General features: G+C 48.5%; 1 protein-coding gene across 1 annotated transcript in view; it reads right to left on the bottom strand.

Annotated features, from left to right (window-relative positions):
- Positions 1-8,988, bottom strand: part of CHRDL2 (chordin like 2) — a 29,880-nt gene extending 20,892 nt beyond the window's left edge. The window contains exon 1 of the mRNA XM_087822210.1: positions 8,810-8,988. Within this exon, the coding sequence (XP_087678336.1) occupies positions 8,810-8,891 (82 nt within the window). The 5' untranslated portion in view covers positions 8,892-8,988. The remainder of the gene's footprint in view (positions 1-8,809) is intronic.
- Positions 8,989-17,613: the final 8,625 nt, after the last annotated feature.

Raw genomic sequence — 17,613 nt, 5'->3', positions numbered from 1 at the left:
GTGCTTACTTAGCTCAGTTCCCAACTTATGATAGTCACAGTAACAAGGACCCTGCAAGATGGACATTATCATCGTGAATAGACATTTAAACTCCCTGAATCACTGAGTATTGAAAGCAGTACACTCGTAGGGGGAGCTCACACACAATGCAGAAATTCCTTGTCAGTGCTGGGATGGGCTGGCGCTCAGCCCCCAGGCACACAGCTCCAGAGCCTAGTTGCTCCGGAGCCTTTCCCAAACCTTTAGGAAGTTTCCTTTGTAAGAAGCTGAAATCAGCTTCCCTCTGGCTGATTGCACTGCTCTTGCTCTGTCTGATCTCTGCCATGGTCATGATGCCCTCCGAGTCTGTGTTTCGATGGCCATTGGGTACTGAGGAACACAGGGGTTTATTTCCCTCCCTACCCCCGACCCAGCCCCCCGAACTAGAAGAGGGGATCAGACAGCAGACCTGGTTCTCAGCAAGGGCCCGGCTGGCCCGTATCAAATGAGCAGTGTTTATCTCTCAGCCCCCGCTGGCAGAGAGGGCGGGACACAGGCCCAGCTGGGGTGCTTGTCAGAGCCAGCCCAACTCTCCAAGGATTGAATAATGTCTTTCTTCCTCAGTCCCCTCCTCTCAGCAGGGAGGGGCGATTGCAACACTACCATGGCCTTAGGTCACAGCCTTGTTGCTGAAGAAACTCTGTCCCACCTTCCTTGGGGCAGCCCTGTAGACTGGCCCTTGTGCCAATTGGCACCCCCTCTCCTTCACCGCCTGCTTAGAGCATGAAGACAGAGGTAATGTCTCAGCCTGTGACCAGGCTGGGAGGCCCCTTCCCCCCACCTACAGACCTGGCAGCAGCTGAGAGTGGGGGGGCCCTGGCAGGCCAACCCTCAACCCCAAGAGGCCTCTTGCAACCACAGTCCCCACCTCACCATGCTCTCCTAGGTGAGAGGCACACGGAATGGTGACGTTGCCTGGAGCTCCCTCTTCCTCTAAGGAGGTGAGTGCCGAAGGCCATGTCAAAACCAGGCAGGAAGAATAACTGCCAGGCAGGGCCGGCCTCTGCCTCTGTCCCCGCAGTCCTGACACCAGCCCCAATCCCTGCACGTGGCTGGCGGAAGGAGCTCTAGCTCTTCATGCTACCAGTACACTGGGACGTTACGGAAGACTCTTCCCTTCTCTGAGTCTCAGTTTCCCATTTGCAAAATAAGTGTATGGTGGGGGGTTTTGGGGTGAACTTTGTGATTTTCAAAGGCTTTCTGCACAGATGGTTTATAAATTCCTGATTTCAAAATTCTAAGACTCCAAGATTCTAGGTTTCTAAGATTCAAAATTTGAAAATTCCATGTTTCTAAGAGCCTACATTTCATTAGAAAGTGAAGCCTCTAGAATTGTACAATTTTGCGGTTCTACGATTCTATCATTTTAAGCTTCCATGAGCTGGCATGTATTTACGGTCCTGTACACCCAGACTCTCAGGGGCCCCAAGGGGAGTTAGCACAAGGTCTAGGGAGCCAGTGGTGCCTATCCTGAGTGACATGGAGAGGGAGGCAAAGCTTGTCTCTCACATTCCCTCCCTTCCCTTCTACTCCCTTTGGTTCTCTGTGGCCTCCCACTCTTGCCCTAGCCTTGGGTCTGCCCTGCTTTCTCTCCCCACTCCACCACCAAATCTCATCCCAACCACCTGTACCACATCTCTCTCCAAGTCAGGGGGCCAAGTAGGCCCTCTCTCAAAGATCTTATGGAGTTAACGGCCCCTGGCTGTGATGTCTAACCAGGGAAAAAGACTGTTAGTGGGGGAAGGTTTTGTTTCAAAAAGACTATTGGCCCTGTTCCAGGCTTTATAAAGACAGAAAAAAATTAAGATTAAACAGGTCTCATCCCCTTCAAAACCTCTTGCTCAGTGAATCCTGGCTTTGGAGTCAGATAGGCCAGAGTTCAAACTGGATTTGGCTTTTATTTGCAGCCTGAGTTTAGACAAGTTTCTTAACCATTCCAGGCCTCAGTTTCCACATCTGTTAAGTGGGATTAGTGATAATGTCTTCATCTTGGGATTATTATAGAATTAAATCATATAATATATGAAATATGCCTAGTGCCTGATACATATTAGATGCTCAGTTAAATGGTAGGTAAAAAGCAGAACTGGATGCTCCACAAATTTCCTAACAGTCTGCTTCTCATGGTATTTCTTTTACTCCCAGAATTCTATGAGCAGCTCCAGGCACCTGTTAGGGCGTGAATATCATGGTACCTGCCGCTGAGGTCGAATCTCCCTGGTCCCCTTTAAACCTCACCAAACTTGTTAACTATGGCTGCCCGTATTCTCCTAGCCCCACTCACAAGCCAGCTTGGTGCTTACACAGACCTCAGACCTTGGGCTGGGATACAAGATGAAAGTGGATGGAAGGTTGGAGGAGAGAGTGGGAGGGAAAGGGTAAGAGACCAGAAATCAGGCTGCAGAGAGAGGCAGGAACTCAGACAGGTCTTGAGAGCCTGAGGGCAAAAGAAAGCCACAGAAAAACTTTAAACTGGGGCATGCCAGTGATCAGGTTTGCATTTTAGAAACATCAGCTGTGGCCACAGGAATGGAGAATGGATTGGAGGGCAAGACTCAAGGCAGAGAGACCAATGGGAGGCTGTTGCAGTCATCTGTTTGGAGATAATGCTGACCTGGACCAAGAAAGAAGCAGTGCCCATGGGCAAAAGTGCAGATTTGAGGAACACTTAGTAGTTACAGTGGGCAGACTTTGAGACAGACTGGATATGGGTGGAGAGGGTGAAGAATCAGTCAGGATGGGATTGAGCTTTAGGGACTGAACAAACAGGTGAACTTGGCACAATAAGCACCACATGCTATTATCATTGGTTATAGTAATATTCCTTCCTGCTAGTCACTTGAGCTTTTTGAGGATCAAGTCTTATGCATGTCCATGGGCTTGGTACATGACTAAGTAAGACACAGTCTCCACCCTCAAGGAGCTGACAGTCTGATGAAGACTACCTGCAGTTTGACAAATGCTATGATAGGGGAAGCATCGGCTCTTCAGGGAAGGCTTCCCTGAGAAAATGCCTGAGCTGAGTCTTGAGGAGCTAAGAAAGAGCAGATGGGCAGCAAGCAGTAGCTTCATGCAAAGGCACAGAGGTGGGGTGACCATGGTTCCTGCGGGCCACAGCAGGTGGCTAGGGTGTGCTGGGTGCTAGTTCCCCTTCCCATAGGAAGCATCCACTTGGACAGGCCACAGCCAAAGCTCTTTCTCTAGCTTGACACTGACTTAAAGTGATTGGATTTAGTTGACCTGATCTGAATTCAAGGCAGCAATGTTTACCGGACAGACTCCAAATGTTACCAGGCCACCCCAGCTTGTCATAATCTGGCTCCTGCTTGCTTTTCCAGAAAAACTCTCTGTGATAGCCCTGTTTTCAGGCTCATCTCTTCCTGCTGAATTTCTCACTCTTCCACCCTCCACCCCAGGCTCCTTCACACTTCTGTACCCTTCCACATGTGATTCCCATCTCCAAGGTTTGACCACCTCCCTCTCATTCTTCAAGAGCTGTTGAGGTGCCACCCTTTCTGTAAAACCACCCCAGCCTTCCAGGTCACTGTCCAATCCCTCCTCGGGGCTCCAGAGACCTGAGTTCAGCCCTCAATTACGATTCTCATCACACTGGATTAGAAGTACTTACTGAATGGGTTCTTCCTTACTTAGCCGTGAGCTGCTTGCGAGCAAGAAGCAGATCTCAACAACTTTTGTGTCTCCAGTGCTCTGCGCACAGCCTACCTAGAGGGGCACTTGGTAACTGAATGTATGATGAAAGAATGGAGTCAGTGGAGGAGGGAGGCTCTGGAAGAGGAGGTGACTGATGGCCCGTATTCCTGAAAACTGCTTCCTTTAACAAAAACAGAACTTCATTCTGTGATAGGAGAGCCAAATCCCTCTCAGCACTGGAACTTTGCCACCTAACAGAAATTAGCCTTTGACCTCCCCTTTCCAGCTCTCGACATCTGAATTCCCAAACCACCTGCCAAACCAAACGCCACGTACAAAAAGGTCAGGGGCCCGGGCAGGTAGGGGATGAGCGATGCCATGATATTCACATGTAAGTCAAAATTTCCAAACTGTCTTATCCAAGGTCATCCCACACTCTGCCTTGAAACTCTCACACTCTGATAAAAGGCTCATCCCAGTCTGTCATAACCTGGCTCCCGATTCCTTTTCCAGAAAACCTCTCTGTGATAGTTTTCAGCCCAATCTCCTCTTGCTGAATTACTCACTCTCCCTCCCCCCATTCCAAGATCACTGGGATAGTGGTTAGGAGTGGGTAGTGTGGTGGGAATTCTTCTACTAGGAAGCAGAAGAGACCATCAAAGATGCTTCTGAGCTACAAGGGAGGCTGGTGGGGGCCAGAAAGGGCTGGGGTATGAAGAGAGAGGTCTGGAACTATGACTGGCCCGTCTCCAGCCTGCAAGAACTCAGGAGACCTCAGTGAACCAGGCTCCACAGGAGTGTGAGGACGTTTACGTCTTTTCCCTCACACCCATATGGCCATGCTTTATTTAATGTCCCCCTTTTTTACCCAAACAAATTTCTCCCTTCTAAGACATAAGCTCTGTTTTGGGCACTGGCACCCGATGTGGAAGGCCTCCTAAGAGAATCAGAAGTGAAAACCTCTGCTCCTCAGTGGCTAAGCTCCAGGTAAAGGGTCCTCACTTCTCTGAACCTGACTCCTATTATTTGGCACATGAAAGATGTTCAGGAACATAGAATGACCTCAAAGGAGAGAATTGTCAAACCAGGAAAGGGTCACAGGCAGAGACAGACTGTTTACATTCTGTTCTGCCTTGGACATATACATTTAGATTCACAGAATCTTAGAAATTTGGGGACTGAGAGATGATGTCCAATCCTTCATTTTACAGATGTGGAAACTGAGTCCCAGAGAGGAATCAGGACTTGCCCAAGATCACTGATTTATGCCAGCACAAACTCCAATGCCAGTCTTCAGATCTGAGGGGAATGCTTATAGAAACACCCATCCCCTAAGGAACACAGGACCAGAAAAAACGCCTTTAAATTGCAAACAAAAGGACTCAGGTGAGACATAAGGAAGAATCCTGACTATAAGAACTGGTAACAGAAGAAAACTATGGAAGTCTCCTCTGGGATGGGACCCTGCCCAGAGGCAAGGGATGCCTGAAATGATCTCTGCACTGCACCTCCCAGGGGCACCTCTCCTTTTATTTGGGAGTCCAAGAGATTCAAGGTCCTCTTCCAGAGCCCGGTGCCATGGCTAGTGGCTGGGGGAACTAGAGAGGCCAGTCCTGGAACAGGTGCAACAGCTGGAGCAACTGCACAGCTGTTGCCTGCTCTGGCTCAGCAGTTTGCAAGTGAGTGAGTGAGACAGAGACCTCTACCGGTGGCAGAGAGGAGGTGTTGAATTGCCCACACAGACCTAGAGAGGGACCTGCCTGGAGCCAGATGTCAGACAATCACTCAGGCACCCGCCACCTCCTCATGTACATCTGGACAGGTGGATGGGGATGTGACTAAGCTGAACAGAGGGCAGGGTCCCCACTGGTGAGTCTCCCTCTATTCCCTGTCACAGACTCTCTGACTGTCTATCTACTCCTCCCTGGCAGGGCAGGAGTACCAGGCTGCAGACCCCCTACCCCCACTCCCCAAACCCCCTTATCCAAAGGTCTGAGAAGACTCAGAATCAAGTCAACAGAATCTTTGGATCTTAGAGTCTTAGAATCACAGGATGTTAAAGCCAGAATGGTCTTCAATGATTATCTATTTGGGTCCAGCCTTCTATATAGCTGGGGAAACTGAGGGGCAGAGAAAGGCAACTTGCCCTGTGTCACAGTTAAAATTTTGGTAAAGCTAGAGCTGGAGCCCTGACCTTCTGATTCCAAGTTTGTCTTTTATACCACATCACACCATGGGAACTCTCTTGCCACCTCATCTCTGCTTCTGGGGTTTGGGATTCTGTCACCTGGGAACAGAAGCTTCGAGTCCAATAGAACAATAACCCTTGGAGAAAAATAGAGAGGTCAATGTTTTTATTTCATAACTGACTCTCCTGAAAGCAGGATTGGATGATAGGAAGGGAGAGAGGGCAGAAGTATGCTGGACACCTTAAATGGAGAGGCAATTAGTAAGGGAAGGGCACACAAAAGAGAAGCTGACATGGGGGAGGCGTAGAGCATTGGAGAGGGAGTCAAGGTACTAGTCAGGTTCTCATACCATAGAGGGATAAGTGACCAAAGTGGCCAACATGCATGCATGTGACACCCCCCGGGGCTGGACTCAGCAATGCTCAGTGACCAAGTCAGAGACCTGGAATTGGGGTTCAATCTGTGGTCAAGGTCTGAGGACCAGGGCTCAGCCTATGGCTGGAGTTGAGACTCAGTCTGGGTTGGGATCAGGACTCAATCTGTGGCTGGAAATAGAGCTAAAGATAGAGTAACCTTTGTTTGAATAGCTGCCACACATGTTCACTGGCCCTTGGCATTTGTGGGTCTGGGCCACCTCAAGAGTCTACAGACTTGAGGATTTCCATCTGTTGGCATCACTTCTGCAAGCACCTGAGATGTCACCAGTAGACAAAATAAGGCTCAGGGAAGTGAAGTGCTTTGCCTCAATTCATACTGCCAGTAAGTGATAAGTCAGAGACTACAAGCCCAGTCTCTCTTCTTTCCTTTAATAAATTTGCTATGTGACTGTGGGCAAGTCACTCACCTTTTGGGGGCTTAGTTTAACTATAAGGATAGGAAAACTGAGGGGTAGAAGCAGATGACTTTCAAAGGCTCTTTCAGCTCTGACATCCCAGAGTCTTTACACCTCACCTTAACTCAATAAATCTGCTCTGTTATTTCCAGTCTGTGTCTAGAGCTAAGCTCCAGGCTATGGCAGAGACTGAATACTGCCAAGATCCAATGAGAGGTATGGTCCTGAAGGCCAGTGGAGGCACAGAGGAAGGAGATCAGAGTGGATCAAGTGACCAGGGAAAGTTTGCTGAAAGAGGTATGCCTAAGCAAGGTGACGGGCTGACGAGATACGGAAGGCAAAGAGGAGGGCTGTGGGTAGGACATGAGCAGTCCTGCAAAATGATCTGATTCTAGGGCATCTTTCCAAGATGCAATAAGGGCAACGATATCTGGAGACAAACCCTGGGGGCTAAAAACGATGTGCCAAGTGGGAGAGGCAGGCAAGGAGGGCATCCTGTGCTAAATCCCTTTTAAGAAACAACAGGTAAGTGTTAGGAGGAAACCTTCAGGGCTCAAGAAGGGGGAGGAGACATTTACTGAGTACTAGGCATTGTACTGCGCACTTTAGCACAGGCACCTCCTTTCACCCTCTCAAGAACCCTTTGGGTTCCAGGTGAGTATGTGTCTTGGACAGATGAAGAGGTTGAGTCTCAGTGGTATGAAAAGTCACACCACTACTAAGGGGCAGAGTCAGGACTTGAACACAACACTGAGCTCTTTCCATTACTTGTTACTAAGGGCTACTAGGAGTCTCATGCTGTTTGCCGGCAGCCCAGGGAAGACCAGACATGCAGCCTGCCTCCTTGAACAGAGACAAGAATGAAACAAAATCCAACCTCACCGGCTCCAAAAAGTCACATGCAAAAGAAAGGCAGAGATGGGGGAGCAGGGCTGTGGAGAGGAAAGAGCACTAGGCTGGGAGGTGGGAAACTGGGGTCTTCGTCCCAGGCTCTGCCCTGTGTGACCTGGAGCAAACCACTGTCCCTCCTGGGCCTCAGTTTCTTTACTGGGTATTTTAGGATTTGAACTAAGTTCCTTCTTTCTTATTAAGAGAATCTTTGGTTTTGTTTTACACCCTCACAGCATTCTGAGAAATTGGTAGGGGATGGGAAGGGGGTCTACCAGCCTATTTGGGGGGCAGTGAGGAAAGTGAGGTTCAGAGATCATATTAACTGTGCGAGATTACACTGCATTCAAATGGAAAGCGTGAATTGGGGAACTGATATTTTTAAAGAGCCTACCGTGGGCCAGCTAGTTGCTTTACATGTTTTCTCTAATTTAATCCTCACATGAGTTCTGAGGTTTTTACTCCCATTTTATAGATTAAGAAACTGAGGTTCAGAGAGGTGCCCTCCATGCCTGCCTCCCACCAACTGGTATTCAACAGATCTGGGAAATGCGGGCTGGTTCCTCTCACCGGCCCTGCTGCCTCCCAGAGTCTCGCTAGTCCAAATCGGGGCTCCTCCCAGACCCCGTGGGGCAGGGGAAAGCACAGGACTTGGAACTGCAGAATTCTGGCTTGGGGTGGCTCCTAGCTCTGTAAGCTTGAGCAAGTTTCTGCTCTCAGCCTAAGTTTTCTCATCTGTAACATGCAAATAATACCGACCTCTTAGCAGTGTTGTGAGGATCAAAAGAGGTAACTGAAGGGGAAGATTACCCCAGTTAGCTCTTCTGTCTTTCCACCAGCCCTCTTTAAAAGGCAGCAGCCTTCCTTTTCTTCATCACACCCTTGCAGCCAAACACACGGGGTCCTACTTGGAATAAGTGTCCCCCATCCCCAGCCTCAAAGCACGACGCCCAGCCCTCTCTCAAGCTGCCCTCCACCCTCAGGCCCAGGACAGCGGCCCCCGTGGCTCCGAATCCGCCGAGCTCCCCTCGCCTCCCAGTCCCCGGCCCACACCGTCGGCGGAGCAGCGCCACCCTTCCGACGCAGGTGCGGCCTGGAGGGCCCGCAGGACACGGCGCGGCCCCAGTCGCCCGCACTTGCCCGCACATCCCGGGGGCTCGCATCCCTCCTCTGCCCCCCCCCCACCCCAGGGTCCCTACCCCCTACTTACGAGCTCGAGCGTGGGAGTCCAAGGGGAACCAGAGCAGCGCGAGTCCTAGCAAGGAAGAGAGGACCCTTCCCTCGGGAATCATCCTTCCTTCCCCCGGCGCCGGGCACCAGGTGCTGAGCCGGGAGGGGTGTCGGAGACCGTGAGATGAGGGGGACACTGAGGCACAGGGGCACAAAGCAACCCACGGACCCAGGGAGGGCTGCTGCTACAGCGGAGGGTGGGAGCAGGGTGGAGGCGAAGGCGCTGCGGACCGAAAGGGATGCCTAAGGTGGGGGTAAGGGGAAAAGGGGAACGGACGGAGGAGGTGGAGAGACGAGGAAGGTGCGGGAAAGGGGGGCGGTTCGGGCGGAGGAGAAGGTGAGCGGGAGAGGCGGAGAAGAAAGACGGGCGAGGACAGGGGTCTGCAGAGCGCGCAGCGCCGGGCGCGCGGCACCGGCGGGCTGCTCTCGGCGCGGGGTCCGGAGCGGCCGGCGCCCCCGGCGCGGGGGGCTCGAGGTCAGGCCGCGGGGTGCTGGGGCCCGGCGGCGCGGCGGTCCCGGCGGCGGCGGTCCCGGCGGCGGCGACGGCGCGGCGGCCGCGAGCGGAGGTTGCACGGCGGCCGGCTGTGCACGCCAAGGGCGCCAGGCGCCGCGCTCGGGCGCATTTGTACTTTGCCGCGGGAAGCAGGCAGCCCGGCCTGGCGCTGGCCTAGCGCTGGCGCCTCCTCTGGGGCACGGCGGGCTCGGTGGATTGGCCACCCGAGAAACAGGCCCACTTTTTCCCCTCCTCTCTCGTGCCGGTCTCTCGGACCGACGCTCCGGGCGCGGCGCCGAGAGGAGGAGAGGGGGCTGGGAGGGGGAAGGGGCCACCAGGGCCACGGGTTTTAACCCCTGACTCTCCGCGACGCCCAGAGCGCGGGGGGCGGAAACCCGTTCAGGCTTCTGGCGGAGCGTTGGGGCGAGGAAGGGGGAGAGGTCGGGCTCCGAGGGCGGAAGCCGGCTGCGGGGCCGGGGGCGCTCAGGTCCGGGAGCTCGGCGGTGCGGGCACAGAGCTCGGGCTCTGGACAGGATCAGGACACTTGCTGTTCTTAATTGCACTGGCGTATTGGCCACGCCACCCCAGAGCCTGTTTCCCCATCTCTGAAATGGGAATCTTAATGTTTTTAGTATCTTTAATATTTTAATGCATTCCCACATTGGCCCCTGCTTACCATTGCCATCTCCCCTACACTTTCACCAAAGACGTGAACTGAGATCATGAGCGTCAAAGCACTCACATCTGAAAAAAGTAAAGGTCGTAATTCCAGGTGCCTAGAACGCCCTTTCCAAGTTTCTCTTCTACCCACACAAGCCATGACCAGGCTGCAACCAGCACAGCTGGAGCCTTGGCACTTCCTCAGCATGTCTTCCTCTGTGTCCCATTCCATTCCCAAAGCGGGGCACGATCTCTCCCTCACCGCTGCAGGGAAGGCCTGCACCTCTCTGAGAGGGTTGGGATGTTCAGTCCTCTTCAGTAAGGGCTGGTTGGCAAAGTGTTGTCTTGCCCACCAGAAGGTGAGCTCCCTGAAGGCAGGGCACTGAAGCTCCCCACCCCCAGCCTGTGGCTGGTACTTGACACCTTGTGTTGAATGAGTGCTTGAATTACTTGGATCCTAAGAAGAGAACAACCACCCTCCGTCCAGATGGGAACACTCAGACTCTGAAATCAGAAGGGCAGGGGCCTTATCCCTCCTCTCTCCCTAACTTGCTGGGACATTTTGGGTAAGTACATCCATCCCTGCTTTGGACCTCGACTTCCTGCCCAGTTCTCTTGCAGGGCTGCTGGAAGCTCCAGCGGGAGTTGGAGGGCAGAACAGTGGGAAGAGCAAGAAATGATATGGGATGTTGAGCCGCAACCCACGCTGGCAGAGAATCACATTTCCAGGTTGAAACACTTCTGGACGGGTTGTCTGTAAAGATACCTTCCTGGTCTGTGGCTTGGCTCCAGGCTCTGCTGTGTTGCCAGTCCGCCCCCTCCAGAACAGAGAACACCGGGAGCAACCAGGGATCCCAGAAACAGAGCTTCACCAGGGTTCTCAGAATCAGGGACAAACATGATCTCTCTCCCGGGTGCCCTGCAGGTTTAACTTCTCCCATTTCAATCTGGTCAGGCTCTTCCTGTCCATCAAGTATATTATGTATGTCATCAAGCTTCCCTTTTTGCCTTGGCTTTCAGGGAGCTCAGGAGTTAAATGTAGTGCTTAATTGCACAAATAATCTCACCCCAAGGATCTGGGATAGAGATCTTTTCCTTTTTGTTTAAAAATCTGCTGTACACATATATTCACTTCTTAGATGTAAGAGGTAGATTAAGATTGGCCTCCCCTACGTTCTATTCATTCTCCTGCAGGAAAGGGCTCTACCATGAAACCAAAAAGGTCTCAGCCTTCCTCTCCATCCTTACTGTACTAGAGTTCAGGCCATTATCATCACTTACCAGGACTTTCCCAATAGACTTTTAACAAGTCTTCTGCCCCTAGCCTGGGCCCCTCCCATCTATTTTCCTCATACCTGCCCTAAGAATTATGCTGATCATTTCTACAGACACATCTGATCACATCACTTTTCCACTTAATACCCATCACTGGAAATAAAAAGCAAATAACATTAAATGCAACACAGTATCTTGGATTGGATTCTGGGACAGTGAAAGGACATTAGTGGAAAAACTGGTGAATGAAGTCTGTATTTTAGTTAATAGTAATGTAGCAATATAGGTTTCTTAGTCTTGCACATGTGCCATCGCCATGCAGATGTTACACTGTGGGAAGCAGAGTGAAAGATGTACAGGGTGGAGCAAAAGTAGGAAAAGAACACAATAATTAACAAACAATAATGCAAGAATAAACTGTGTTCTGTGTACTCACAACCGTAAATCTACTTTTGCCCATCCTGTATGGTTCTTGGACAGGAACTCTGTACTATCTTTGTAACTTTTCTGCCAATCTAAAATTCTTCCAAAATAAAAATTTTAAGTGAATGAATAACAGAAAAAAAGCCCATCATTGGCTTCCTATGACTTAAAGATTAAAACAAAAAAAATCATTAGCATTGGATTCAAAACCATGCACATCTTCGCTTCTCTTTACTGTTACCACCTACCCTGTACTTTACCAACCATTCACCTCCCCAAGTGGCATTGCATTTTCATGCCTCCATAGCTTTGCTTATGTTTCCCTTCTGCCTGGACTATCTTTCTCCTCTTTCATTAAGTGAATTCCTTTTTATTTTTCAAAATTCAGCTCTCTTCACCCTTCCCCACCCTCCTTCTCTTCCACTCTGGTAAAGGGGGTCAAATACATGGTGATGGAAGGAGACTACACTGAAATTTACATAATGTTATTAACCAATGTTATCCCAATAAATTTAATAATTAAAAACATCACCTCTGAGTCACTTCCTCTCTGAGGCCCTCTCTGAACCCCTTAGCAAAGTGAATTTTTGGTAGCACTTTGTATTGTAGCTATTGGAGTGTAAATATATATTTTCATTTCTACCCTGCACTGTGAGGTCAGCGGTCTTTTTCATTTCTATCTATATTTCCAGCACTTAGCAAAGTCCCTAACACACAAAGATACTGAATAAATAATTGCTTCATGAATGAGTGTAGACCTCTGTGATTTGAAAGATATTATCCTTTCATGGGAGAGTCTACAGCACCCCTATTGCCTTCAGTTTTAATCAATGATTGGCATAAACAAGCATCTGAGGAAAGATTCTGTGCCTTCTGTAGAACTGCTGTTGAAGACTGTTGTCCATATATTATCTCATATCCTTTAAGCAATGAGATTTGATAAATTCTTCCAAAATCTAGACAGGAAAAAAAATCATATCTACGCATAGTAATTTGTTTCACCAGGTTAGTCTGGGACCTGCTTGCCTCCCTCTGAGGGAACTCGCGCACTGCCTCCCAAGGCAGCCCATTGCACTGTTGGACAGCTCTGTTAGAAAGTTAACTGAAATCTGATTCTCTTGGACTCCCTGCATTTGCTCCTAGCTCTGTCCCCAGGGCTGCGCAGAGCAAGCCAACTCCTTCTGCCTTTTGAGAGTTCTGCGGAGATTTGAGGCAGAGAACCCCTCTTCCATACTCTCATCCTTACCAGTTCTGGTTTCCTGGACCCCTCATGCCACATTAAGCTCCCTCTTTCTTCAAGTGTGCTGAGCTCTTTTTCCCCCATGTCTCTGCACAGATTGTTTCTTCTAATGCCCACTTTCTACCCACTTTTATTTAACAAGTTTATTTTTCCATGGTCAAGGTAATTGCTACATCCTTCATTCACCCAAGGGTTACTGAGTGCCAATTCTGTCACAAGCACTGTGCTAGGGACAAGACAGATAGCCTAGGTTCTTGTTATGATCTGTTTCATGGCCTCTGAGTTAGCTTTTCCTTCTTCCAGGCTTCTGTATCTCCATTAGAGCCCTTATTACATTGTATTGCCAAAGGTTTTGTGTCACCTCCTGACTGGGAATTGAACCTGCCACCTTGGTGTATGGGACGACACTCCAACCACCTGAGCTGCACCGGCCAGGGCTCTTGTGATAACTTTTAAAATCTAATCTCTCAGCAACTTTCAAATATGCAATACAGCATTATTAACTATAGTTGCCATACACTGCCTTTACTTGATGATGTCCTGAAAGAGGTGAACAAATTGACTCTTTAAAGCTGGGTCCAATTTGGATACATTAGGAGGAAAGTCTTATTTAAAGGAGCTGTCAGAGTTCATTTATTTGTAAAGTGAACAACCTCCATTCTATTCCCACCCTTCAGCCAAGCCAGGGTTGCTTAGCCATGTAACAAATATTTATTTGAAACCTATTATTTTAAAACATCTTCCTTTGGATCTCCAGATATTGTGCATATAGTTGGCCTATCCTTAACACTCCCAAATAATGCCTGGTAAATCATGGGTACTCAATAAATATCTGTGAATGAGTGAATGGAGTTTCTTTTTTTCTTAATCCTGGCCCAAGGATATTTTTTCCATTGTTTTTCAGAGAGCGTGGGGGAGGGGGGAGAGAGGAACATCGATGTGAGAGCGACACATCCATTAGTTGCCTCCCACACTAGCCCTGACCACTGGGGCCAGGGATTGAACCCTTGGCCGGAAATGAACCCAGGACCCTTCAGTCTGCAGGCTGACACTAACCACTGAGCCTGACTGGCTAGGGCTGAATGGAGGTTCTTAAAGTGAAGCTCACTTTAGGAAGATCCTGTATTGATTTGTATGGGTTCTTATGTGACTATGTTAATATTCTGAAGTCTTTTTTTCTCCCTTGGTAGGCCCTCTCTTCCCAGGACAAGATGCACACAGAAAATCAGAAAACCAGGATGGGGGAACATATAGCTCAATTTCACAGAGCCCTTGTGAGGGAAGCTGCGTGGGGACAAAGTGTCTTCAGTGGAAGACATGGAGTGGTATCATCCTTCATTCAGGTCCTAAGCTCTGCCACCAGCCAGAGGTCTCCTCTACTGCAGGTGTGACCACTAACCAAGCACCAAGAATGGAACTACTATTCCTGCCTCCTCCATGCTCAGGGGGACTTCCAAAAAGCAGTTTGTCCTCAGAGACTTCTTTCTATAGGTCTGTGAAGATGTAGCTAGGCTGCCAGAGAACAGTGCCAAATAACTTGGGTCCCACAGGACGATGGCAGCTGGCACTATATCCACCCAAAGGTGGGAAAGAAGAGCCAGCAGAGTTAGCTTTAAAAATGCAAATCAGGTCATGTCACTTCCCTGCTTAAAACTTCTCCATTGCGCTTAGAATAAAATCCAAACCCTGTACCTCATTTTTCAGATCCCTCCGTGACCTGGCCTCTGCCTACACTCTGACTTTGGCAGCTCTCCTTGTGCCCGCTGTGCCCTAACACACCAGCCTTCTTTCTGTCCCTGGGTCCTCCAAGCTGTCTGGACCCTCCGCAGGGCCTCTACTCTTGAGATTTCTCCTACTCGCTACGTTCTTCCCTCAGCCTTTTCCCCAGCTGACACTTCATTCCGCTCACATGCCACTTCCTTGGTGAGCTTTCCCTGGCCCAACCTATCTCATAATTCCCCCATCCAGTCATTTTTCTATCATACTGCCTTGTTTTACTTCCTTTGTGTCACTTATCATGATCTGAAATGTATTTCTTCATTTGTATATTACCTGCCTTCTCCATGACTAGGAAAGCTCCATGACAGCTTGGACCTTTAATTCTTAATCACTGCTGTATTGCTAGTTCCTAGAATAGTGCCTAGCACATAGTAGAGGCTTACTGAAAAATTTTTTAAAATAAATAAAAATCAAAAATATTTATCTGACCTGGTCGGTGTGGCTCAGTTGGTTGAACGTCAACCCATGAACCAAGTTATCAGTTTGATTCCTGGTCAGGGGTTGAGGGCTCGGGCCCCAGTAAGGGGTGTGCAGGAGGCAGCTGATCTGTGTTTCTCTCTCATTGATGTTTTTCTCTCATTGATGTTTTTCTCATTGATGTTTAATAAAGAAAACACAGAAAAAGAATATCTATCTGGATTATCTGATTCATGTCAGGAATTAACCTTAAACTCAAGATGCCAAATCCTTGGAATCCAGCCACAGTGGTGTTTTCATCTTCATTATTACTACCCTCACTTTTATTCTTCCTTATTTACTACTCCCTTCCCAGTCCAACTTCTTATCCTTACTATGCTCCAGCTACTCAGAAGCAGTCATTTTCACCTAACAAACCATGTTCTCATGCCTCTGTGCTTTGGTATCCTGCCATTCTTTCTATTTAGAATTCCCATTCCTCCTTTGCTGAATTCTCATTCCTCCTTTAGGACCCAATTTTGTAAGGTAGCCTGTCACTTCCTCTTCTGTGCTTCCATGCCACTTTGCCTGTTCAAAACTCTGCTGTTTTTAACACCACTGTTAAAAACTCATCTCCTGAATTATAGTTGTTTGTTGACATATTTGTCTTCTCCCCTTGATAGTAAGCTCTTTGAGGGCAGGGACAGTACATTTTCATCTCTGTATTCTCAGTAACCATTTCTGGTCCTGTTACATAGCAGTTTCACAATATGTGTTGAAACTTCCATCTGGTATTGGGTTATAGGCTACCTGCAAAGCCATGTGCTAGGTGCCGGAGGAGATGTGCAATATGAGCCAAAACATGGTCCCTGGTCCTGAGGATTTATAATCTAATTGTAGAGACAAGTCCTTTACATGGGAAAGATACCACTAAAAACCGATGTATTCTAGAATTAAATATGAGACAGGAGTAGCTAGGTGTGGTGGAACATGTATAGGATAGGAGAAACCAGGGGACTTGGTTTCTGGTTCCTACTATGTGGCTTTGACAAATTATTTCCCTCTTTTAGACCTTGTTTTTTTTTCTTTGTAAGTAAAGCGGTTTGAGCAGAAGCCTTTGGAAGATTTCTAAAGCTGGTTCCAGCTCTGATATTCTGAGTTTGGCTCCATGGAAACCGGGTGGAAGAGACCGTGGGGAGAGCTCAGTAGTCTCAGTTTGCCCCCTGGTGGTCTCTCGGGGGCATCACAGTCCTAGGAGCAGGCCCTAGGCTTTTGTCAGGATGGAGGGAGGTAGCAGAGCCTGGATCCTAGGAAACAAAGAACTGTGGGACAATGACCCTTCTAGAAGAGAACCAATCAGGTTTCTCACTGGTCAATTAGTATAGAATCCTGTCCTCCCTCAGGACGAAGGAACTTGGGAGATCATCAAGCTCTCTGTTCTCAGCTTCCAGCGGAACCCACTTCGTATCTGTTTATTTCCAAACTAGAGGAAGTCAATCTTTGGGAGGCTGTTTTGTAACCTCCCTGACTTTTTCTTCTGATTCCATCACTGTGCTCTCGTCTGAGGCAAATTCTCCATTCTGGTCAGTATAACTATCTATTTATTTATGATAAAATGTTTTTTTTCTCTCTCTCTCCCTCTTTCCTGGAGTAGGGCCATGAGCCCTTCCTTCTGGGGCACTTGGTCTAGACAAAGTGAAGGTAATAGGATTTCGTTGGTGAGATGGGAAAAAGAGGCAGACTCCACCAGAATAAGGCATGTTCTTTACATTGTAACAGGTGGTCAGTATTAGCAGAGATAGGTTTGTTTTTTGGCTCTTTTACTCTGAAGTGGGTTTAGGGAAGGCAATTTGCCCATTTATTTCCTCATTCACTATATATGTTGAACTTAAAGGATTTTTTATTTTATTTTATGAGTATGATCTTTGAGAACTTAAAGGACTTCTTAAAGTTATCTCTATTCCTTCAAAAAAAGAACCACTAAATCAAAGAAGGAATTGGTTGCTTGGATCCTAGGCCAGAGCCTTGAGCAGGAAGGCTAGGGACTCTGAGGGTAGGGAAGAGGGGAAGAAAGACCAAGGGGATGGGAGGGAGGTGTAGAGAGACAGATTCTAGGTGGATATATAGGTATCTACAGGGGAAATTTAAAGAAATTAAAGATCTCTTTTTCTCCACCAAAGTGCTTGTTAAACAAAATTTTCTTTTTGACAATGTACTGTACTTTGAACCTTGCTAGACATTAAAGGCATAACTAAGGGGATAACATTCATTCATTCCACAGCATCTGGAATGTGCCAAATACTGTAACTAAAGCTGGGCCCACCAAAATTGGCTCAGCATTCATACCTTGCCTGCTTTGTTCACGGCTGAATTCTCAGCACTCATATTATCCTGCCACGTGGTAGGTGCTCAATAAATAGTTGTTGAATAAATGAATGTTGGCTGCACTGTGTTTTCTCCAATGATATCTCAGCTCCATGGGGTGGGATGACATCTGCTTAGATTATTTTTATTCCTC

The sequence above is a fragment of the Miniopterus natalensis genome, chromosome 11 (assembly GCF_054644295.1).
Source record: "Miniopterus natalensis isolate mMinNat1 chromosome 11, mMinNat1.hap1, whole genome shotgun sequence".
NCBI lineage: Eukaryota > Metazoa > Chordata > Mammalia > Chiroptera > Miniopteridae > Miniopterus > Miniopterus natalensis.
Note: the sequence above shows the minus strand (reverse complement) of the source record. Positions and strands in the feature narration are given on the sequence as shown.